The 24,517-nt window shown below is 41.6% G+C and overlaps 1 protein-coding gene across 2 annotated transcripts in view; it reads left to right on the top strand.

Annotated features, from left to right (window-relative positions):
• The window catches only part of MDGA2 (MAM domain containing glycosylphosphatidylinositol anchor 2), a 652,332-nt gene that overhangs the window by 501,831 nt on the left and 125,984 nt on the right, over positions 1-24,517 (top strand). For both annotated transcript variants that reach the window (XM_030562794.1, XM_030562793.1), the window contains exon 9: positions 11,866-12,135. In XM_030562794.1, the coding sequence (XP_030418654.1) occupies positions 11,866-12,135 (270 nt within the window). The remainder of the gene's footprint in view (positions 1-11,865; positions 12,136-24,517) is intronic.

The following is a 24,517-nucleotide window of genomic DNA, read 5'->3' as shown; positions in this document are numbered from 1 at the left end:
ATTTACCCCCTCCCCCCATGAAAGAAAAGGGAAAAAAATCATTTCTTGACTTTTTTCAAAGTCACCCTATGTCTACTGCATGCTGCTGGTAGACGCGATGCTGCGGCAATGAACAGCAGTATCCTCTCCCTTCCCCTCCCCGGTGGCAGATGGTACAATATGACTGCTATCCGTCGTCATCATGAGCCTGTGAGTGCTCCTGGCTGTCCTCAGGTAAGGTCAGCCGGGGGCGCCTGGGTAAAAATAAGAATGACTCCCGGTCATTCCCAGTAGATAGTACAGAACGGCTGGTAACTGTCTTCATCATAGCAACTGGGGGCTGAGCTCCATCAGCCCCCTCCCTTTCCTGTGTAAAGAAAAGATTCTGTACTGCCTGGACTATCATAGCAGCGGGATGCTGGGCTCCTCTCCCCCCCACCGTTTAATGTCCTGCCTGGACTATCATAGCAGCTGGAGGCTGCCTCCCCCTCATTTTATCTCACTAACAAGTCAGTGTTTCTTATTCCTGCATTCTTTATTACTTCATCACACAAATGGGGGGACACTGCAATGGTAGCCCAGGAGGGTTGGGGAACAGGGAAGCAACGGGTGGGGTTGTTGCAGGGCACCCCCTAGAATGGCATGTAGCTCATCATTTCTGTGGGATCTGACACGGAGCGGCTGTGCTCTCTGGTACACTGGTTCTCTAGCACACTTGCCCCATATTCTAGGCAGGACTGACTCTATTTTTAGATACCATAAAGGAGGGATTGACTCGGGGAGTCATTCCCATTTTTGTCTTTGCGCCCCGGTCAACCTCAGCCAGGGGCACCCATGACAGCAGCAGATGGTACAGAACGACTGATAACCGTCATCTCATCGCCAATTTACTGTGGCATGGCAGACAGTACAGAACAACTGATAACCGTCTCTGCTATCTTGCAAAGGCAAATGAATGCTGCTGTGTAGCGCTGCAGTACTGCCTCTGTTAGCAGCATCCAGTAGACATACGGTGACAGTAAAAAAAAAGCTGAAGGGGCTTCATGGTTGCTGTGCTATGGCGTCTGCCAGGGCAATCCAGGGAAAAAGGGCACGAAATGATTGTCTGCCGTTGCTTTCATGGAGGAAGGAATTAGTGACGACATTTACCCAGAATCACCCGCGATACTGTTTTTGCACCATCATGCACTGGGGTCTCAACCCAGAATTCCAATGGGTGGGGGAGACTGCGGGAACTATGGGATAGCTACGGGATAGCTACCCACAGTGCAACACTCCAGAAATTGACGCTAGCCTCAGACCATGGACGCACAGCACCGAATTAATGTGCTTAGTGTGGCTGCGTGCACGCGACTTTATACAATCTGTTTTACAAAACCGGTTTATGTAAAATCGGAATAATCCCGTAGTGTAGACATACCCTAAGACACGGAGAATCCACCACTTCCCTTGGCAGTTTGTTCCATTGACTAATCACCCTCACTTAATAATCTGTGGCTTATTTCTAATTTGGATTTGTGTAGTTTCAATTTCATGCATTGGTTCTTGTTCTGCCTTTTTCTGCTAGATTAAAGAGCCATTTAGTATCCAGTATTGACTCCCTGTGAAGACATTTATACACTGTAATCAGGTCACCTTTCAATCTTTTTTTTTTCCTGGTAAACTAAAAGATTAAGCTCCTTAAGTCTCTCACTGTCAGTTATTTTTTCTAAATCCCAAATCATTTTTGTCTTTCTTTTCTGCAGCCTCTACAATTTTTCAACATCCTTGGAGTCTCTGATCTGCTTGGGATATGGCTAAAAACTAACTTCTCTTTAAAAATGCTATATTTATTTCCCCTAATTGTTCGTTATGACTGCCGGAGCCAGAGTGGGAAACCAGGAATTCCTACGTTCTAATCTCAGCTCTGACAGTGATATCTTCCGTAACCTTGGGAAAATCATCCAACCTTTTTTGCAGACCCAGACATGACTTGGTGCAATCTAGCCCTTAGTTTTTCTCAGTGGCTCAGTCATCAAGGAAGCACAGCTGAGTGTGGCTGGCAGGAAGGAATGTCAAAGGCAGACCTGCCATCTGCTCCCAGTCACTTTCCTCAGCCCATCCCTTGTCATCAGCATTTTTAACGTGTAGTTTGTTTTACATGAGCTGGATCGGGAGCTGTTTAACACTCCCAGGTCAGCGTTTATACAAATGCCTAAAAGTCAGTGGCAAGGGAGCACTGATGGAGCTGGATGTGCTTTCAACTCCCTTCTCTCAGACCAGCTGCTCCTCCTCCAGCTGCTTCTCACAGACAGCTGGGCTGCTGCTTTGAAGACTTCTTTTTTCCTGTTAAAGAGGCTAAATCAGGAGCTAGGAAGTTTCCAGTGCAGCTTTTTCTAAGCCACCCATGAAGAGCCGTTGGAGAAAGAGGAGGGCTCGGTCTGACTGGGTACGAGGGGCTGAAGTTGTCAAAGGCTTTCTGAGAATATTTCCTTCTGCGCGGGTCAATGAGGCTTTCACCGTAATTAGTCCAGCAGCTCAGTGTGTGATCCAGACCTGGTGAGGAGGCATGCGGAGGGTATTGGTGCAGTTTCCCGTTAAGAGATTTGGTTTTATTGTGTTACATTCTGTGGCTTGTATTATACAGCAGGTCAGATAAGATAATCAAAATGGCCCCTTCTTAAATTAAAATTCTGAATTTCTGCCCTTCAGCCCCCAAATTCAGTGTTCCAATTGCTGCATTCCACCTAGCTGTGCATCATTAAATTAACCTCCCTTTAAAAATGCATGGAAGATCCATATACAACCCTACATTGGCCCAGGTTGACTTGAAAGACATATGAACTTTGCCTGACCTTTCTGTGAACATGGTCTGAGATTGTAAGGAAACATGACTCCAGGTGAGTTTCCTGTAATTTTGCGCTTTGTTATAAATGTTTTTGGTTTAACAATGGGATCTAAGAGAGAGCCATCCCTCCCATCCTGCTGCTTGAGCCTGCAAATACAGGTGAGCAACTTTGCCAAAGAAGCCAGTGGGATTACTCACCGAAGCAGAATTACTCTCAAACTTTTTTGTAGATCAGACTATAGGTACAGCTCAAATGTGGAAAAGCTATATATGTAATGTACATTTTCTGTGTGTATATATACAGACAAACATCAGCCAGCAGCAGAGACCACAGGGAAAAAAAAAAGCAAAAAGCATATACTGTACAGAGCTGTGTTAAACATAAACTACTAAAATAATAAAGGGAAACTTTAAAAAAGGATTTGACAAGATAAGGAAACTGTTTCTGTGCTTGTTTCATTTAAATGAAGATGGTTAAAAGCATAACATTTTGTTCAGAGTTATGAATATTTCAGAGTTAAGAACAACTTCCATTCCCGGGGTGTTCGTAACTCCGCGGTTCTACTGTAAAAGCAATTGACCTTCGTTATTAAGCATCATACAAATACAACACCTAACTTAGCTACATAGGCGAACATTTCATCGTGTAGACAAGCAGACTCACCCCAGTGGTGCCTCCTGCTGGTGACTCCTGGGAATTAGCTTGTTCCAGCTCTGGAGCGCCCTCTGCAGGCCGGTGATCTGCCTATCTTCTGGCCCCCATGTCCTTCCCTGGACCTGGTGCCCTTTTACCTGGGGTTCTGCCCCCTGGCAGTAACCCCTTTCTCTGGGGTCTCCCCTCCCCAGGGAACCCCCACCCACTATGCCCACCTCACCTCTGTATCAGGCTACTGCCAGTCATTGTCTAGTCCCACACCCTGGGGCAGACTGCGGTATCAGCCACTCATCACTGGCAAGATTGGGTTTGGACCTGCTGCCTTGGCCTACCCCTGGGCTGCCCTCTGCAACTCCAGCACGTGTTGGCCTTATGCTAGACCACAGACTGGGGCTTTCCAGGCTGGAGTTCCCCAGCTCCTCTGCCTTTCCCCAGCCCTGCTTCACTCAGGTACCTCATGTCCAGCTCCCTGCAGCCAGGCCCATCTCCCTCTATAGCTAGAGAGAGACTGGGCTTCTGGCTCACAACCTCTTATAGGGGCCAGCTGGGCCTGACTGGGGCATGGCCACAGCTGAGCCTACTTTCTCCAATCAGCCCAGGCTTCTTGCCCCAGCCACAGCCCTCTCCTGGGCTGTTTTAAGCCCTTCAGGGCAAGAGCAGGGGACCACCTTGCTACATATCAGTAACTGGGGAAAAAATGCCTTTTAAGTGATGCTAGAATGATTCTGCCTTTTCCACTGCCTATCCCTCAGACAGTACTTTACAATATATTTCAGTCAGTTATTGGAAACAGCACTTGTTTAAATTTGCCCTGCATCGCCAGCATTTTAAACACTGTAAAACAACATCACTAGCCAAAATCAAATGCTTATCGGTCTTCCACAAATTTTAGGAATATAATATTTTCCATCGCAGATCACATCACCAGTTACTCTCTTATTCTTCATGGAAAAGCAAAACTGGAATTCTAATCACAAAGAATATAGAGCGAACCATACCCAATTTTTGCCCAGTCCCTAGTAAATACTCAGACATCACTGGCATGGACATATTAGAAGTGGATACTGTAGTCAGAAGAGAAAAACTTTAGCCTGACAACTGGCGTAGAAAAACCTTGAGATACACAAATTGGTAGAAGGATTTGACTGGGACAGATTTAAGTGATGAGACGGCCAGATCACTTATATTGTCTTTGGATAGCAAAAAAGATACAAGAGACCCCTAGCGTGGCTATTAGTATAATTAAAGATCGGTCAGTCCAGGAGAAGAATGTCAGTCTAGTGTACTCAGTGTCCGAAGGCACTTCCACTAGTATTATACGTAATGTTCTCCTGGAGTTTGGTGCAGCTTCATCTATTGCTGAATTTGGGAGGTGGGTTTGGTAGGCTTTTGTATCTAGATCATAGAATCATAGCAGATTAGGGTTGGAAGAGACCTCAGGAGGTCATCTAGTCCAACCCCCTGCTCAAAGCAGGACCAACCCCAACTAAATCACTCCAGCCAGGGCTTTGTCAAGCCTGACCTTAAAAACGTCTAAGGAAGGAGATTCCACTACCTCCCTAGGTAACCCATTCCAGTGCTTCACCACCCTCCTAGTGAAAAAGTTTTTCCTAATATCCAATCTAAACCTCCTCCACTGCAACTTGAGACCATTGCTCCTTGTTCTGTCTTCTGCCACCACTGAGAACAGCCTAGCTCCATCCTCTTTGGAACCCCCTTTCAGGTAGTTGAAAGCAGCTATCAAATCTGCCCTCATTCTTCTCTTCTGCAGACTAAATAATCCCAGTTCCCTCAGCCTCTCCTCATAATTCATGTGCTCCAGCCCCCTAATCTTTTTTGTTGCCCTCCGCTGGACTCTTTCCAATTTTTCCACATCGTTCTTGTAGTGTGGGGCCCAAAACTAGACACAGTACTCCAGATGAGGACTCACCAATGCCGAATAGAGGGGATGATCACGTTCCTCAATCTGCTGGCAATGCCCTTACTTATATAGCCCAAAATGCTATTATCCTTCTTGGCAACAAGGGCCCACTGCTGACTCATATCCAGCTTCTCGTCCACTGTAACCCCTAGGTCCTTTTCTGCAGATAGATCTGCTAGCTATTACTATCAGGTATTGCTGTTGGAGGCCCACTTGTCTGGGCTGATATAGGGGGACGTTGATGAAAAATAATTTCCCATCTGTTGATTTTTTTTTCTGAGTCCTCCTATATCAGCCAAGACATCTCACCAGGGTTTACTCCGTATGAAGGCTTGAGGATAATTCTCCATTTTAGGGGCATATATTGTTGATATAAGGTTCCTACTAGATGAACCCACTGAAAAGTGACCTCCAAGAGAAGTGGTATCACAGTTCTTATTTCTTCCTGTCTCAGCCTACTGGGAGACAAGAGCAAATACTCTTGCCTGGGCTGGTATAGAAGAACTTGGAGAAACCAAATTAAAAGGGAGGAGTTGCCACTCATGGCCACAAAATCTAAATAAGTTCATTGAATGAGATATTATCTCATTAGAAAAGCCTACTACAGTCTGGGACTGCCTTGATACAGAACTTACAGTGAAAAGCAGTTACCTGGTAAAAAACCAAAAAAACCAAAACTTGCTGGCATTCTGTTTGTCATCTAGAGATCCTTAAAATCTTCCCGGTTATAATCATTATGATGCAATGGTACTTAGACTCACAAACATATTAAACATTCATATAACTTCTGTTGTAACACTAGAATGTCCATCTCCCAAGGATAATTGTTTGAGAGAGTGAAGTGTACTTCCTTTGCAATTTCTCCTTAAATGTTTTTCCAGAGAGGTGAGAATTCTGAAATGCGGGAACAAATAATGCAAATAAGCCAGACAGGCATATAAGTCCTATCGTGCAAGGGAATAAGTTTCCTCCTGGCCGTTAATACCTCCAGTGGAAGTTTTATACTATGCCATTTTATCCTGAAACAGCTGAGGAGTCATCATATCTTGTCAAAAGTCCTCGCCTAGATTCTACTGCAAGCTCTGGCCTGTTGTAATCATTGTTTTTTCCTTCCTGTCTGTGTCCTTTATAATGGCTGAATACATATTTAATAGTGGTTGTTGCCATGGAACTAAGCAGACTGAGCCCTCTGACCCCAAACAATGTTAACTCTTTAGAGTTGTACAGGGACAGGGTCATGTTAACACATTTGACTCCCTGGGCCTATTTATGACTTTTAAATTAACACAACAGGTCTCCATCCTAACTGTGGTGGTCATCGTTGATTTTTGCCTTTTTTTTTATTGCAACCTACAACTGTTATTACCTGCAAAGATAAAATAAATAATGAATGAGTGTTCTGAGCTGGTTGTTTCTTCCAATCAATGGGTATAATTGGATCATGCTGAGTTTGAGGCTCATTATTTAAAGAGCTTTTGCCTTTTTTAAACAAAGAAACTTTTACTTAAAAGGCAAATATCTCATGAGAGTAAATACTCCATATTTGCCCCAATGTGGGCATTATCTGGGGTGGGGAATAGAAATTCTTAACTTAAACTTGTGGAATTTTCCATGGCTTTCTTCCATGAGGAGTGAGGGTCTTCTTTCATGCAGAAGATATGGCTGGTTCACACACACACACACACACACGGTGCAAATTACTATTCACACTGTGGACAACAAGGCATTTGGTCGAGGGGAAAGGATGTTGGAATCTCAGATAGCCCCAATCACCTCTTCTTACCTACCCAAGGTTGCTGGGGGAAGGAAAGTGGATGGAGGATGAGGGCCTTACCTTATTGACCTGAATACGCAGCTCACAAAGTTGTTGCAGTAATATGACCAAATACTTTCTGTCTGCCCCTACTTGGAGAGATGCTCTGACAACTATACCATCAGAATCTATTGTAAACTCTCTCCCGATTAGATCTTTGCAGAGACCAGCAATTCCATTTTGTGGAGGATTTCAGAATTTCAAAACTTAGTTACTTTCTGATTTGGAGCAAAAGCCAAAACATTAAAAATTCTTTGCAAAACAGAATCTGAAAACTGTTAGTTTAGAAACACTGGAGTGTTTTACTTCAATATGAAATTCCACCTAGCAGGCGGAAGAGGGAGCCTGACGCATAAGAGCTCTGGGAGTGCCAGCTGAGTTGGGAACCTCAGAACTTGGGAGCCAGCATTCCCAGAGCTTCCACACTCACAGCTCCTCATCAGCCCACCGGGTAGGGTGTCAGCGACTGTGAGACTGGAATTCTGGGCTCCCCAGCAACCTGCCAGGTGAACTGTTGAGAAGCCAGGCAAATGAACTGGCAGGAATGTGTCTGCATTCTCTAATGACAAACTGAATAGTTTAAAGAATGAGTGTATATATATATATATATATATATATATATATATATATATATATATATATATGAGATTCATCAATTAAGGTGGGCTGTTATCAGCAGGAGAAAAAAAAATGGTTGTATTATCTCCTGATAATAGCCCACTTAATCGATTAGTCTCATTAGAGTTGGCATGGCAACACCCATTTTTTTCATGTTCTCTGTGTGTGTATGTATATTATATATATATATATATAATCTCTTCCTACTGTATTTTCCACTGCATGCATCTGATGAAGTGGGCTTTAGCCCAGGAAAGCTTATGCTCAAATAAATGTGTTAGTCTCTAAGGTGCCACAAGTACTCCTGTTCTTTTTGCTGATACAGACTAACACGGCTGCCACTCTGAAACCTGAATAGTTGAGGGGTTTCTGGGTAGCTCTACACACTATACTGAATATGGCCTTGCCTGCATCTGTATAGCATAGCTACCTGTCTAACTGCTATAAGTTTTCTGTACACATAATACACTGATAGGGAGAGGCTGGAAACGAGACTGGGATAAGGATGTAGGGATGTTGCTGTTTTAGAAGCTTTACATTCTTCTGAACACTTAATGGGGCATCTCCTCAGCTGGTTTCAGGCTGTACAGCTCTGTCGACGTCACGGCACCAGCTGAGGATCTAGCCCAGTTCATCTCTAGCCCAGGGATTCTCAAACAATTACATCACAACCCCCTTCTGACAACACACATTACTACAGGACCCTGGGAGGGGGTACTGAAGCCTGAGCTCGGCCAAGCCCCTCCGCCCCGGCGGGGGGGCCAGAGCCAAAGCCCAAGGGCTTCAGCCACAGGCAGGGGCCTGTAACCTGAGTCCCGCTGCCCAAGGCTGAAGCACTCGGGCTTTGGTGTTAGCCCCGGGCCCCAGCAAGTCTAAGCCAGCCTGGCGACCCCATTAAAATGGGGTCCCGACCCACAGTGTGAGAACTGCTGCTGTAGTCTATTGATGAAGGTCTAAACCTAGCTGCCAGAGGTGGTGGAACTGGAGGGCCACAAAAGATGGAAAGGGACGGGGCATGCACACACTGGAGGAGGATGGGGGCTTGGGATCATGGACGTGCAGCTCCGTCTGTGCTCTGTCTGTTCAGTTGAGCACCTATGTAGAGGTGGCTGTCCCAGAGTTAACATCTGCGACTTCAACATACTATGAACAAAATTCTTCTGCTTTGCATGACTGTCTTTGCCCATGTATTTTCCTTCACACCAGTGATGTTTATCCCTCCCTATGACTTTCAAGATGCTTACAATCATTGTAAAAAGGTACATCTTGCTGATTGTTACACAGGCATGAAGTACAACAGCTGAATACCATCATCTGTAACAAATGTTGTCTAAAACTGGTATGCTGCAAGGTTTAGTTTCTTTTAAAGTATGCTGGTTATGTGTTGTCTTTAAGCTGCAGGCAGTTAGCAATGCCCTACCATTGGAGGTGCAGTTCCTATTTGGGTAGGTAGTGGTAGCCATTTTCAGTTTACATCAAACCTGGGTTAAATGCCAACACTTTGAAGGTTATTGGGATCTCTGCAAAATAAGCTAAAATCACTGAAGAATCTAGTAACAATATGTTTTGATCAGATGCTGCCAATAGATAGTAACATTTTAAACAACAAAAGACACTCAGTAAAGATTTCTCTCCAGTAGCAATTTTCTGTCTAAATGATATTTTTCAGTGGGAAATGCAGGTTCAGCAAAATTGAAAAATTCCATGGGAAAAATGAAATGAAATATTTGTTTTTGTTTGGGGTCAGTTTGAATTGAAACATTTATAGTCATCAACTCAAACTGAAGCAGTTTATTGTCAAACTGACATCTGCCTAAGCTGCCACATTGCCTGATGGGAGTTGTAGTTTAGGTGTCTCATATCCTCATTCTTATTTTCATCAGAGCAAAAGCAAAGGTTGAAATATCAAAATTTCCCATCAAACCACAGTCCCAATTTTCACTCAGCGCTATTCCACAGTAAACTTGTAGCATTATCACAGCAAGACTTTTATTTATTAACATTGAACAATTTGAAATGTGCCATATAGCGCAGCTAAATCCTACCTGATGAAAATTTCCGTCCTAGGGTTGCTGCATTGCAGGCCTTTAATGGGTGCAGCCACAGCCAGTTTCTACTGCAAATTCCTTGACGGAAGGCTGCTTTGCAGTACATTAAACGGCTCACTTGGAGAGGTTTGATTTATTTTTAGAGGTTTTATATTTTACTTCATCCTTTACAGACAGGAAATTTAACACGGGATGAAATCTGCCTTGGGACTTTTGGAAAACACCAAAAAAAAAAAAAAAAGAGAGAAAGACAGAGGGTCAGAGAGAGAGAGAGAGTTTAATCATCCTCTCGAGAAATAGGAGTAATCTGTAACTTTCTGTGCTCTATAGACTGTACTCTTTTATCACACCATTCAAAGACTCTTGTACTACATGGTTTCAAACACAGCCACAGAGATCTTCATTTCTCAACAGGCAGTTCCTTGAATGAAAGTTCTACCCCATTAATACCCGTCGTGCAGAAGGAAAGCTTCATACGAGAGAGCAGTTTCTCTGTAGGGAGTCTTGATGGGTTTGGAATGAGCAAGCTAGGTTTCATGCAATATATAATAAGTGTACCTAGGGCTGGTTCTGAAAGTAAGACCTATTAGACAGTCCTTTTAATAGCGATATGTAGATTTCTCGTGTGTTTCTGGAGCAGGAGCCTTTCAGGCTTTCTCCTCTTTATTGGTCTAAAAAGAGCATAACAATGACACATAGCTTTTAAGAGTTTTCTCTAAAACTGTGCTTATCTACCACCAAATGTCTTCCCCTTTCATATTCTGATTTCTCTGATCTAGAGAGCCACTCAGAAAGTTCTGGCTAGACTAGGACAGAAACTAGATTTTCTTTTCCTGGGAAATTCTACCATTTCATTTTTTTTTTTCGTTCCAGGAAAGAATAAAAGCCATAAGATTTTAAAATTTTGTGCAAAAAAACCCAACCTATAAAAATAAATATTTTTGTTTTGATTTTGATCATTGTAAGTTGTTTTGATGTTTTATATAAAAACAATTCATTTGATTTCTAAAAGTCATTTTGAAACAAAACATTCCATTCTGATAAAGTCAGAACGGAATGTATTCAAATAAAATTTTGTCAAAATCAACCCTTTCTTTCAAAAAGTATTGATTTTGAAAAAAAATAATTCTGTCTTACAATTAGAAAACCAGCGAAAGGCAAGTACAAATTTAAGGCATATCAGTTTTTCCGTATTTTTTATTCCATTAGAGTCAAAAGTCTGACAAAGTGCTAAATTGCAAATCTAAATAGCTTTAAATAGTATTTTGGATCAGGCATGGAAAAATGACCAGGCATCTGCTAACTGGAGAAGTAAACTAACTAAACAGGTAGATAGAAAAGACAAGGACAGGACTGCTCACTTTGTTTCCTGGAGACAACAACCTTGTGAGAACTGTACCAAATTATCTCATGTCCCCTTGAGCCACTGCAAAGGAAGAGGGTGCTGAGTTTTGTACCAGAGTATCATCCCTATTCTGTTCTGTTCAGGTTCTTATACCATGCTTCTCACTGTAGTCCTGGCACCCTGCAAGGAGGCTCACCCTCTGGGAATACAAAAATCAAGGTAGTAGGTTTTTCAGACAATCTGATCTCCATCCATGTCCAACTTTTTGTCTCTTCTCTAAGTTCATGGTCCAGTAACTGGTGTACGTCTCCATCACTCTGGAGGGCCCCTGTTCTCCATTGCAATCCACCCTTGGTATGTCACGTGAAAGAATAATTCCTGTTGTGTCTCCTCTTGCCCTTTAAAGAACACACTCTGTAGCTGTCTGCAAATTTAAGTTTTATCTCTGCTAATGGACATCGACTATAAAACATTACAATACAATACTCTAGATGTTACTTTTTTTAAATTAATGTTCCCATTGATGGTTATCCACCTCTAATCTCATGGACACATGGTAGATTTGCCGTATTTTAACCCTTTCGGGGATGTGTTATCGTTATTTGCCATACTTATCTTGTTTTCATAGTTTACCTTCTCTAATAATCTGTCTCCTATAGATCCTCCTGCAGTGGAACCAACATTTCTGGAGATTCGACAAGGCCAGGGTCGAAGCATCACTATGAGTTGCCGGGTGCTGAGAGCGTATCCAACTCGGGTTCTGACGTATGAGTGGAGACTGGGCAACAAGTTGCTGCGGACTGGTCAGTTTGACGCTCATGATTCTACAGAGTACATAGTGAGCAGCCTTTCCAGGGACAGTTATGGGATTTACAATTGTAACATCATCAATGAAGCCGGGGCGGGCCGATGCAGCTTCCTCGTTACAGGTAAGCTTTCCAAGGTGCCGGCAATGTGTTTTCCTGCAAATTGGTATTTTCTACCAGAAAGAATGAGAACAAAAGCATTTTGAGTATCCATGCATGTCCTACAGTAATGCACTGCTGCTCCAGTGGGTTTATTTTTAACATAAGGTTTGCATCTCTGGTAACACACATTAGGTGACTTAATGCCTAATGCATGAATTAAAGCAAGGTTGGTAATGAAGTAGGTTATTAAGCATGTTTCATTGGTGCAAGGGCAAAAATTGCTGCCACTGGTCTTAAGATACAAATCAAATATCCTTCATTATGTCTGCATACAGTTGTGGTCGAGATTGTGACATAAGGCATTGCTGGGAGAGCAAACAGATGGCAAACTTTACAATCAACCCTGACTTTCTCATTGGCTTAAGATAGGTTAAAAGACCAAAACTCACAATTCAAGAAACTCTTGTACAGGGAGGGTTGGAAATCTGGATCTCTCATTAAAAGACATAAGGAGAGAGTTTATGATTCAGCAACGCAGTACCACAAAGTCAGGTGTGATTTACGGTCTCAGCTTTAGTCTAACTGTATCACATAATTAATGTACTAAACTTAAATTTGAGTTTATAACATGTCTTTAATATTTAGCCTCAACAGTAGGATGGGGCTGTAAAGCATTTACCAGAAATACAAGTCTTGTTTCTTTTTCAGTTGGAATTGTATTGCCATTGTAAGTATTCGTCCTCTTCGAGGGCCTGATCCCCGTATGACCTCATGGCCTAGTTCATGTTGGCAGTTAGCACTATGCCTGGCAGTAAATACTTACAGGATTGTGCCCATAATGAAGTGATCATTGCATATTGTTGTTAAACCTACCTCGCAAATCTTAAAAATAAAGAAGTGATGAGATTTATCTCCAAATTCAGCCCCCTTAGTCAACAGATGTGGAATATGGTGATAGGAGAAATCAAGACCAAGAAGACTGCAAAGCGTTTAAAGAAATTTTGTTTTTTTCTTTTAACAAGTGCTGCCTGGCATCTTTTTCTTAGTGTTGGCACCATGGATCTCAACATGCCATGCAAACATGACTAGGTGAATGTTTCAATGAATGATGTCTGTGGTCCTTGGTAAAATTTAATCAAGCTTTAGGTTGGCCTGTCTATTTTGATCCTAAGTGAAGGCAGTTGTTATCAGCGACCCTATGTTTTTGCAATGACTGTGGTTCCCAAGCATTGGTGTTTAATCCACAGGGTGGCTTGGAAGGAAACGTGAGAAAAAGTCCATTTCCTCGAATGAGTCAATGAAATCCAGTTTATTATTCATCATTCTTTGGACCCAGGACTGTGGAAAGCTATTCTAAGGCAATTATTTTGCTGAGATTGGGGTAATCTGTGTAGCCTCGATGTGATTTATTACTGTGACAAAACAAGGAACCTAACTGAAATTAGTAATGAAAGAGTTTTATGATGTACTCAATCCCCATCCCACCGTGTGCCACATCACTTTTGTATCTGTACCATTATGTGTGTTTAGCTCTTATTTTCCTGTTTTTAATAACACTATAACCACTTCTGATGTGACCTCTATGCTTTTCTCAGTCTTTCAGATTAAAGGCTGCATGTTCATGGTTGGTAAATATGCCTTTTAGAGGTGTGAGGTCAAAACCCTACTCTCACGTTAAGAGACACATTGCAGCCAAGGGGACATATTCTGCTTCTAGATCTGAACAAGGCACATGAAGGATTGGAGAGAAAGAAAGTGGGGAAAGGGTTGAAGAAATGACTGAACCCGACAGATTTTTTTACAGAGCGTGAATACAGATACATTAGCTCACATCTTAGAGCAAAACCCCATTGTTTTTTAAACTACTGCAAGAATCTGACAGCAGCAGGGTGCTTTTCTCTCAGAGTCAGCTTGAACAATGATAAATCAGACGAGTCTATTTCTATTCTATTTTATTTTTAAATTCTCATGCGGTAATGAGTTTGAGTTGCAAATGTTTGAGTTGCAAAGTCTGCAGAGGAAAATGCATTCACTTAGGGGAAAAAACTTACAGAATTAAAAACGTATGTGGAAATATTCATATTGGTCTTAGAATTTGTAAAATTCAATTTTACTGAACTTATATTTTTGTGCCAAATTTGAGAAAAACAAACAAAAAACAAATGATATGGAAAACAAAAAAATAATTACTCCAGTTTCACCAGTCTGAGACATATATGACCTCAGTGTCCTTAGAGAAATCAGAAGTCGTGCAAAATGAAGATAAATTTTAGCATTCACAAATGAAAATATTCTATATGTATCTCAAAGTCTGACATCACGCAGCATAAGTGAAGATCAATGGAAAGCAATTTTCAGACATTATGTGGTGCAATTAAGATTCAGCAGAGACTGAAAGAAAATTGACAAAATGCTTGAATGCAGAAAAATGACATGAATATTGCTGACTGTATATGAGCCCTCATGCATGTGGAAGAACTGTTTGAATGCTCAGTTATGAAGTGTAATCAGCAGATGAGAATTACTGCATGTGGCACCATGGAACATGTGTGGGAGGAGGTAAATGGCAGACTTCTTGATGTAAGGCCCTATTCAGAAGACTTTGTTCAACTCTCATTAAATTCAGTAGGAGATATTTTTCTGTGTGTACAAGATCTCCGGAACTGTGTCCTAAGACTCTGTTCCTGACTACAGTGTCTGTCCAGGATAGCCAGGTTGAGCATTAGACAAATGCACTGGAGGTGTCATGACAAGGACACCTTCCCTTCCACTGTCCTAAGGCTGCTGAGATGCTCCAGAACTCAGTGGCAGGAGAAGATTCCAGAAGGGACCATTGTGATCATCAGGTGTAGCACAGGCCAGAGAACTCCCGCCCCCCCCAAAAAAAAATTCCTAGAGCAAATCTTTGAAAGAAATATCTAGTCATGATTAAAAATTGCCAGTAATACAGAATCCACCGCAGCCCTCTTTAAATTATTTCAATGGTTAATTACGCTCATTGTTACAAATGTACACCTTATTTGCATTCTGAATTTGCTAGCTTCAACTTCCAGTCACTAGATTGTGTTACACCTTTAATTGCTAGACTGAAGAGCCTGTTGTCAAATATTTGTTCCTCATGTAGGGCCTGTGAGCAAACCACCCCTTAACTTCCTTTTTGTTAAGGTAAGTAGATTGACCTCCTTGAGTCTATCACTGTAAGACATGTTTTCTAATCCTTTAGTCATTCTCATGGCTCTTCTCCAAACCTTCTCTAATTTATCAGCATCCTTTCTAAAACTACTAACACAAGAAGTGGGCACAGTATTCCAGCAGCAGTAACACCAGTGCCAAGTACAGAGATAATAGAAACTTTGTCTGCCTACTCAAGATTCCCGTTTATACATCCAAGGATCGCGTTAGCCCTTTGGGCTAGTGTTGCACTGGAAGCTCATGTTCAGTTAATTATCCACCTTGACCCACAAATCATTTTCAGAGTCATTCTTCCCAGGATAGAGTCCCCCATCCAGTATGTACGGGTTTCATTCTTTGTTCCAAGATGTTTACATTTGCCCATATTAGAACGTATGTGGTTTGCTTGTGCCCAACTTACCAAGAAATCCAAATTGCTTTGTAGCAGTGATCTGTTCTCTTCATTATTTATCACTCCCCCAATTTTTGTGTCATCTACAAACTTCATCAGTGATGATTTTATATTCTGATCCAAGTCATTGATAAAAATGTTCAAGATTCACAAGGCCTTACACACATCACCTTTCCCCATGGGGCAGAAATGTGAGGGGGGGATCTGTAAAGTAGCGCTACTTACGGCTTAAGCTCTCCCACCCCTTCATTTCCGCACAGGTGGTGGATGGGAAGTGGGACTCAATGCTGCACAGATTGCACACCACCTGCATGCCTCCTCACATCCAGCTGCTTCTGTGCACAGTGGTAGTGTATGAATCCACCTCAGAGACACCTCCCTCAGGCAGACGGGGGAAGCTGAAATTCATTAGTCAATCAAATAGTTCCATGATGGCAAATGGACTGTTGTTATAACTGTACATTTGTAGGACTAGCACTGAAATATGGAGTATTATTAGCACTACAGGTTCTGCTGCCTACGCTCAAGGTTACCTGACACTTCACATTATAAGACCCTGTTTTAGTTGCTTATAGCTTTGCCAAACTTTAACCATTTGGACTGAAATTTTCCATGTTGAGTTTCTGCATCAGGCTGAATTATTTGGGAAATTTTCAGCAAGAACAGTTGTTGTCGTTTGCAAGCATAAAGTTAGGGGAAATGATGTCAGTTTTATACATTACAAAATACTTAAAATTATTTTATTGAGCAACTCTAGCAAGTCCATGCATTGTAACAGACACTTGCAGCTGAGCCACAGGGTCTCCCTGGTGTCAGAGATGTACCGTTTGCTATCTCTATGAAAATCTATCCACATTTGTCCATGTTACAAGTCTGTGAAAATTTGAGTTGCACATGGTCAGTACAGACCTGTTTTAATTGGCAGCTAAATTTTCCAAAGATTCTGTCAGTATGGAGCATGCTTTGGTGCCCAGCAGGAATTGTCCTGCAATTTCTCCTCCTGACAGTCAGGGGCTGCTATTGTGCAATGCATATGAACTGAGAACAGGAAGACTCTCTGTTCTGTGCTATCAATGCTCCCGCTCTGGAACTAGGTACTTAAAGGCTGTATCATAATGCATGTGCACAAGGTGGGCTGAATTAAGGTTGCAGAGGCAACCTTAATTCTGGCAGTTTCCTTACTTTTATGTGTTTGACTTTCAACCTTAATGTTCATTTAGTTAATGTAGAGTTTTGTATGTAGTGTATTATCAAATGAGCATAAAGGAGATAATATTCTGCAATAATCTCATTCACACATTATTTCCTTGTAATGTTGATAGAAATGCCTGGGTCCATGGATAGTTGCCTTTAAAAATAAATGAGAGCTAGTTGATTTTTTTTTATAAAAACTGATTTTATGGAAAATTATTACACTGCCATCCTTCCATTCTTTACTGATTGCATCTCTCATATCAGCTGTTCCATGATTTTGCCCAAGATTAATTCCAAATGAATTGGTCTACAGTTACATGTATCATTCCATTCACCTTTTTTAAAATACTGGCAAAACGTTAGTTTTTGCCAGTCATCTGGAACTTCCCCAGTATTCCAAGATGTATTAAAAATTTACTTCTGCGGTTCAGAGTGCTTCTTGGTCAAGTCTTTAAAAAATATTAGGCTTCGGAAGTTTAAAAATATCATCTCAGAGTCCAGCTGACTTCTTTTCTTCTTGGGGCTGTTTGGTAACCTACTAGTCCCTGTGTGTGTTATAAGTTCCCCTCCATGCATTGGCACAAAGAATATTAGTTGTTTGAGCCCCCAGCTACAGAGCCTTGGCTCTTTAGTTCAAGCTGCTGCAGATCATGCTTTTAGCTTTGGAAGTGCCTTGTTAAGTCCCTGATGTGTCAGCCAAGAGGCAGACATTTGCCCAACTGATAATGGTTTTGCAGGCCTACTTTGGCCCTTAGAAATAGCTGTACGAATTTATAATCTTCAAAATATGCCCGCAGTGATACCTGTTCAACCCTGTTCCTTCAATGGACATGTGTAGATGCAACTGACTGGGACACAATATACAATTCTGTCAATGCTGCACAAAAAGGAATAGAATCAGACTCAGTTCCTCTTAGCTGTATTGGCTCTGCAGGGAGGGCAGGAGTTAGCAGCAGCAAAAACTTACTGTCATTTCTAAATTAAAGAAACATGACTCAATACACACAGGGAGCAGAGCTGTTGGGTAACTAGGGAGCATTTTTTTAATCTAGTTACTTTTCAGAGTCGGATTCCACTTTAAGCAATCAGTATATCCCTTCTGTTCTGCGTGGGAATTCCAAGTCCGTTTCATGGCTTTCTTCCTTTGCTCTAAGAAAGCAGGTCATTAAGGGGTCTGGACTCATCACATTTTACCCTTGTGCTTATATATCTGTACAGCATCCTGCACCTGCACTGTGCAGTATGAACTTGAAATGGCATCAGAGTTATAGTGCTGTATTTGATCAAACCCACTATACGATTCACTCCTGTGACATCATCTTAAAATATTTTGTATGTGTTTAGAGTTATATGTTTCTGATGGAGTTATTAGCCGAGTTAAACCTATTCTAGCTCTTGATTTTTTTCTAGCTCATGTTGTCTCAGATTGTGTGATACATTTATAGTAAAGTCTTGCTAGGGAAACATGAAATATATATTGTTTGCAGCAAAGCCAAAACGTTCACTTCCCAAGGCTTTTCTAACAAATTTTCAAAAGACCACATGAGGCAACAAGGAAAATCGCAGATTTTAGAAAGCTTATTTGACAGCATCGGGATTTGTTTCAGGATTTAGGAATGTGCTTGAGCAAATGATCCCAAACGGATGTCAGAGAGCATTCATCTTCCTAGGGTAGCGTGGAGCATTCTGCCAGCGGGATCATCAGGAACCCAGCTCACATTCGATGCGAGTAACTCAGCTAAATGCTACGTGAATTAGACTTTGACTGCATGGAATGTGTAATGGTAGCTCTAGTGTCTAATGTTGCAGAGAAAGCTCTTGTGAAGACTGTCAAAGAGAGTGGGGCTAAGAGAAGTAAGAAGGGAAAGAATGGATGAAGAATGGAGAGGAACCTAGTAAAAGAGGAGAGAAGTAAAACCAGAGAAGAGGCAGGAGTGGAGGAGGATAAAATGATGCTAATTCAGGCATCACAGAATGAAAGGCCCAACAGGGGAAAGGTGATTTATTTGACCTAAAGAACATTGAAATTGGCATTAACCCTTGCTCTTAAAACATCGGCCTTTTATTTTTGCCATTGATGAGACGCCATTTCACGTGATAGACTACAGCAGCTCAACTGGGTAGATAGCCAGATCTGTCGGAGTCGCTCTTTGCTATAGGCCTTTTGGCTGCGAAGTGTTTAGGGCCAGATAATGATATGCTTACATTGAGTAGTCCCTGGGACAGCTCTGGGAAGAATTATTATTCAATCTGAGCAAAGGTATTTGAATCTGTCCCTCAATAATTAAAACATGTCTGGTTCCTGTTAATTCATCCCAGTCTTCCTCAGTGGTTCCCTTTGGGTATCAAGGGCACATTTCTGGCAATCTGTGTCTATTGAATGTGGTCGGAGTTAAGATCTCTCATTAGCAAACCAAAAGCAGGAAAGGCAGAATAAGGCACAGATTCTTCCTGTTTGCAGTGCTTTTGATTGACTGATAGACCAGTAGCTCTAAAGTGACAAAAGATAAACTGATGAGCTGAAATCAGTGTGGAAAAACTAACCAGATTTTTTTTTACTTCATTAGTGTATAAAGAGCTAATTAAAGGGACTACTTAGACGTAGCCCATTAGCTCATTATTTCAGAAACATAAAACATTCTGTTTGCCTGATCCCTGTTTGAAAGGACACGTCAACTTGAAATCTGTTAGAGTGAAAACTAGTTTCAGGTACTACATCCTTCCCCAATTCCCCCAGCTAATTTTAATGGATTGGCAGTTACATTCAACTATTTCAAAGACATGCTTTTCTCTTTCCTGCTGATGTGTTGGAAGGTGCTTGTAAAGATATGGGGAAACTGACTAAATATCTGATTTATATGGGGGAAACAATGAAAATGTCTAAACAAAAAGTAGAGTTAAAAAAACTGATTTTTTTCTCTAATCTCTTTCCATTCTAATTGTCTTAAATGTTACTTATAATAACAGTAGTTAAAAAAAAATTCAAGCGGAAGTGTGTTTTTTAAACTGATGGTGTCTCTGTAATCTGAAGGAGATTAAGACACCATCATAGGTATGTTACATTTTGGCATGAACAGCAACTCTGTTGATCGATGATCCTTTAGCATGCCAATGTGTGAAAAGTAAGTTCTTTGGATGAACTGCAGGCATTCCTAAAGATATTGGTACTGTTCTTGGTGCTCCGTGTCTCAATATCTCTTACATAAATGTCCAATAGTAAGTGACCCCTCACTGAATTTTCTGATGTGTTTTAAGAAATGTAACAGTTTTTCTCCCAAACTTGTAATTGTCAGTTTCCCTAGGATGTAATTCAGTTCCACTGAAGTCAGTGGCAAAACCATTACTTCAGCAGATGCGATGTTTGACCTAGTCTGTTGGCTCCAGTGTTTTCTGAGTGATACCTGTCATAGTTCGGCATATGTTAATTGCTAGAATTTTGGTTTTGTGTCAGTAGTTTCTAACATTTGTCATGAGGATCTGTTCTGTTCTATGTAGGTTCTTATACCATAATCATCCCTATACTGTCTGAGTGCCTTCCAATAATGCATTGAGCGAAGTGAGTAACATCTGTTAGCTGGTTGCCATTAACATTAATCTAAAGATTCTTTCTTTGGCATTTCTGTTTCTGTTTGTTTTTTCTCATTTTATCTTGAAGTCCAAATTGTCTCTGCAAATGGTAGCCTCAAGGGCCATTATTACAATTCATTGTGAAGACTCTGCAAAGTAGGTCTCTGTTGCTGGGATCCTGTGCCAATCTTCTGATGCTTTATGCTGTGTTCTGAGTGAATTCAATCAGGGTTTTTAGCATTCCCTCTTCCCGGAGGTATTTGTTAGCTGTTTTATCATCTTGGTGCAGCTTAACTCACATTTAATGTCAGAGCAATCCAAATGTTTCATCACAATGAAGACATGAAAAGACAAATGACTTTAAAGAACTTCTGCAAATGTATATCCCACAGATCACTCAGGATTCACTTTTTAAATAGACTGTTCACATTTTAAAGATGTTTGAAATGAATCTAAAAAGTTCCTGTGCTCTAATGTGACTCTGTGGTGTTTTGATCTTCTAAGGATCTCATTTTTGCTTCCAAGAAAATCTATCATCTGTCTCATCCTGTCTGAATCTTAGTCAAATGACTTGTTTTCTTAATTAGTGTCTGACAGACTATTTTTAAATCTGTATTAACTCATTTTGTAACAGTTATCCACAAAAGTCTAAATGCTCAGAGAACCTGTAGCTAGCCCATCATTCAGGTATTTTTCTTAAAATAAAGTGGTCCTTTAACTCTCATTTGGTGTCTAGGTTGCTCATAATCTCACGACTGCATTGTTACGGGTCACTTCTGATCGACTACTTGCATTGGACCTTGGTGAAGTAACCCACTTACTGCTTTCGGATATTATTTCATCTACCTTATGATTAGCTGTGACATTTGCTTGAACTGTTAAGATACTGCTTGTAGTTTGGCCCTAGGTTCATTCACTGACCGCATTCTTATCTCTCAAGACATACTCAGATAGTTTGCTTTAATGGACAATTTTCTTGCAGTTCTCCTGTTGAAATCTTCAGGGTTGAATCCAAAGTCCGATTCCTTTTGCTCTTTATCTTCTTCTCTTCAGTTGTATTACTGAGAGCCTTGGACTGAATTTTCATCTCCTTTCTGCTGATTTATAGATTTACAGCTCGAGCAGAGACGGTATCTCATTGACTTCTGTTTTTAAAATTTGCCTTTAAGCCATACAAAAGTGGAGGAGGAGTTTTTCTTTTTACATCTCAGTGCCGGTAAGACCAGCCGTCTGATTTTCAAAGGTGCTGATCACATGCAGAGCCTGCTGTCTTAAGTGGGACTTGTGAACACTCCGCATTTCTGAAAAATCAGGCCACCAATGTACGACTGGAATATCAGCTGCTTCTCTGACTGGATGTCTACGTCTCCTGAGTGGCAGCCCACTGAAAGCTTTATTTTTAGATCAACTTGGGGATGGATTTGGGCTATTTTACATACTCTCACAAAAAGGACTAGTTAAATGGCTGATTGGAGTCAGATTTATATACTGTACGTAGGATGTCATTGCTTAACTGTGTCAGGGTTTAGACTGAGATCCCATGGAAATTCTTGCTTTAGGTTTTCATACACCTTGTGTATGTCAGTTCCCAACCAATAAGCTATGTTTAATAAGTATAGTATAGTAATGGCAAAAGTCCCTGTCCTACCATCTCTGCAGTGGAGGAGACCCCCATCTGTGGTAGAATTTTGTCATCTTATTTGTAGTAGATAGAATTCTACTCCATGAGGGCTTCTTCTGCACTGCTGTGGAAAAGGGAATTGTCCTCGAAGATCCTGAGGGGGATCAATATCACTAACAAGAGGTGTGAATTAATGTGTTACTAAACAATAGAGAGCGCTCTTATAACAATATATATGCCACTCCCCCTTTGTTTCTTTTATTTCTTAAATTCCTTATCACGTTAGAGTGAACATACGTTCTTTTTGTGTGTGTCTTTGGCGTGCATGCCAGCGTACTAACAGAAATCCTCGATCTATTTACTGCCAGGAGAATTCTGTGCCAAAAAAATTAAAAATTCTGCATGCAATGTTTTGAAATGCTTCATATTTTATTTGTCAAAATAATACAGTATAATCACGTCCATTTCAATAATTTTGGTAATTTATTTCAAAGCACCTGTCAACAAATATGTCTGTAATAGTACAGACAACAAAAAAGATTCAGGAAATGTTTTCAACACATAGATCCCTTACTGGACATATGAATACAGGACTTTGAGTAATAATTCATTTAAACTACAATACAGAAATGTATTTCCTGCACCCCTCAGAAGCTGTGCAAAGGCTTTGGGGAGTCAGGGCTAATGGAGGAGCTGAAGGGCAGGGAAGGAATTGCTGGCAAGGAACCTGGGAGTGAACCTGGAACGTTGTTGGATCTGAGTGGGAGAAGTGTGGAAGAGGTTTTTATTTGGGGGGGGGGATTTTTTAGGGAGTTGGGGAGTTCCCCTATGCAGACCCCGGCTGACCCCAGCCTTTCCCATTCAGTCAGACACATCTGCTCTGTGTCCCTTTCTTCTTCTCATCCCCATGTGTCCCTGCACCCCAATCAGCCACCCCCATCTCCATGTTGCCTTGCACCACCACCCCTGCCCCTCATCCGCATGTGCCCCTGCACCCCCCTGTTCCCATATGTCCCAGCCCCCGCTCCTATTCAGACCCCACCCCATTCTGTCATCCCCCCCACTAGCCCTTCTGAACCCCAGTCTATGTGACTCTCGAGCAGCCCTATGTGCCCCGCTCTGTCGCCCCCCCATCCTGTGCCTCCTCACCTGGCCTCGCAGGCAGGGTGCTGTAAGAACGCAGCCCATCCTCATCCCTATCAGCTGCGGGCTGCTATGGCCGGGGAGCCAGCTGCCCTCCCTTCTGGCACCACAGCCGCCCCTGGTGAGCAAAAGGTGTAACTGCAGTGTCTCTGGCAGAATGTACTTTTTGAAGAGAAAAAATCCACAGGGGACATGAATTCTGCATGTACGCAGTGATGCAGAATTCTCCCAGGAGTAATCTTCTGAAGAGTGGACACTTCAGTGATCTAATCATGTTGCAAAAATGAAAAGACCATTGAAAACAGTCTGGTGTCTGAAACTTGGGAGATTCTGAAATGGGGGTAGACTTACAGCTCCAGAGGAGCCCAGGGCCAGACTGTGCCCAGCACCTCAAACTGTGGTCAGGCAGCTCAGCTCAAATTCAGACACCTTAAATAAGGGCTAGATTTAATGTTATCCACACCCACCATCTCCCAACATGAGACTTCTGGCGGGATTTTCAGAAGAGCTCCATGTCCAGCATGGTAACCTCTATTGACAGTCTGACTGCTTAATTTGATGCTAAAAGAGAGATAAGCTTGTTTGAAAATCTGACTCCAGTTTTGGGGGCTGATCCTTTCTGAAAATTCCAACGATAAATTGTATTTCAGAAGGTATCTCCTGGCAAAAAACAAAACAAAACCCTGTACTGATTGTTCTGGAGAAAATAGTGTTTCAGCAAATCTACAGAATCTAACTGTTGTCTGGGGAGTAGAGCTGAGCAAAACTAATACTCTTCTCTTCATGAGTATTCACATGTTACACTTGAGATTTTCCCAAGAGTCTGCAAATTTGATCTATTTCCACTGCCAAAAACAGCTGTCAGTTTTAGTTGTGGTGCAATTCATACCATAGGTAAAATGCCTCATTATTGTTGTTTTGTTTTTGTGTGAGTGCTTGTGATGTGTTAGGCACTTTCCATGTGCAGAAAAAGGAAAGGTTCCTGCCACGAGGAGCTTGCAGTTTGGGGATGGACAGACAGAGAGAAGTCAGGGAAGGAGAACAGAAAAAGATTTTCTAAACACATCAACTAGATCCACTATAGGCAGCACAGCAGAACTGAGGTTTTAAGAGGGATTTAAACGTGAAAACAAGGGCTTTGCTGTTGAGTTCAGAACAATCAAATCATGAATAAGAGGGCATGGTATTAAAAAAAATTGTCAAGTTCATAGAAAATCTCATCATATTCACCTCAAAATATCATCTTTACTGCTGAGAAATAGGATTTTTTCCCATCCAGAATTCACTTTTTATTT

This window comes from Gopherus evgoodei, chromosome 4, assembly GCF_007399415.2.
Source record: "Gopherus evgoodei ecotype Sinaloan lineage chromosome 4, rGopEvg1_v1.p, whole genome shotgun sequence".
In the NCBI taxonomy this organism is placed as follows: Eukaryota; Metazoa; Chordata; order Testudines; family Testudinidae; genus Gopherus; species Gopherus evgoodei.
This window is presented reverse-complemented; position numbering and strand designations above follow the sequence as displayed.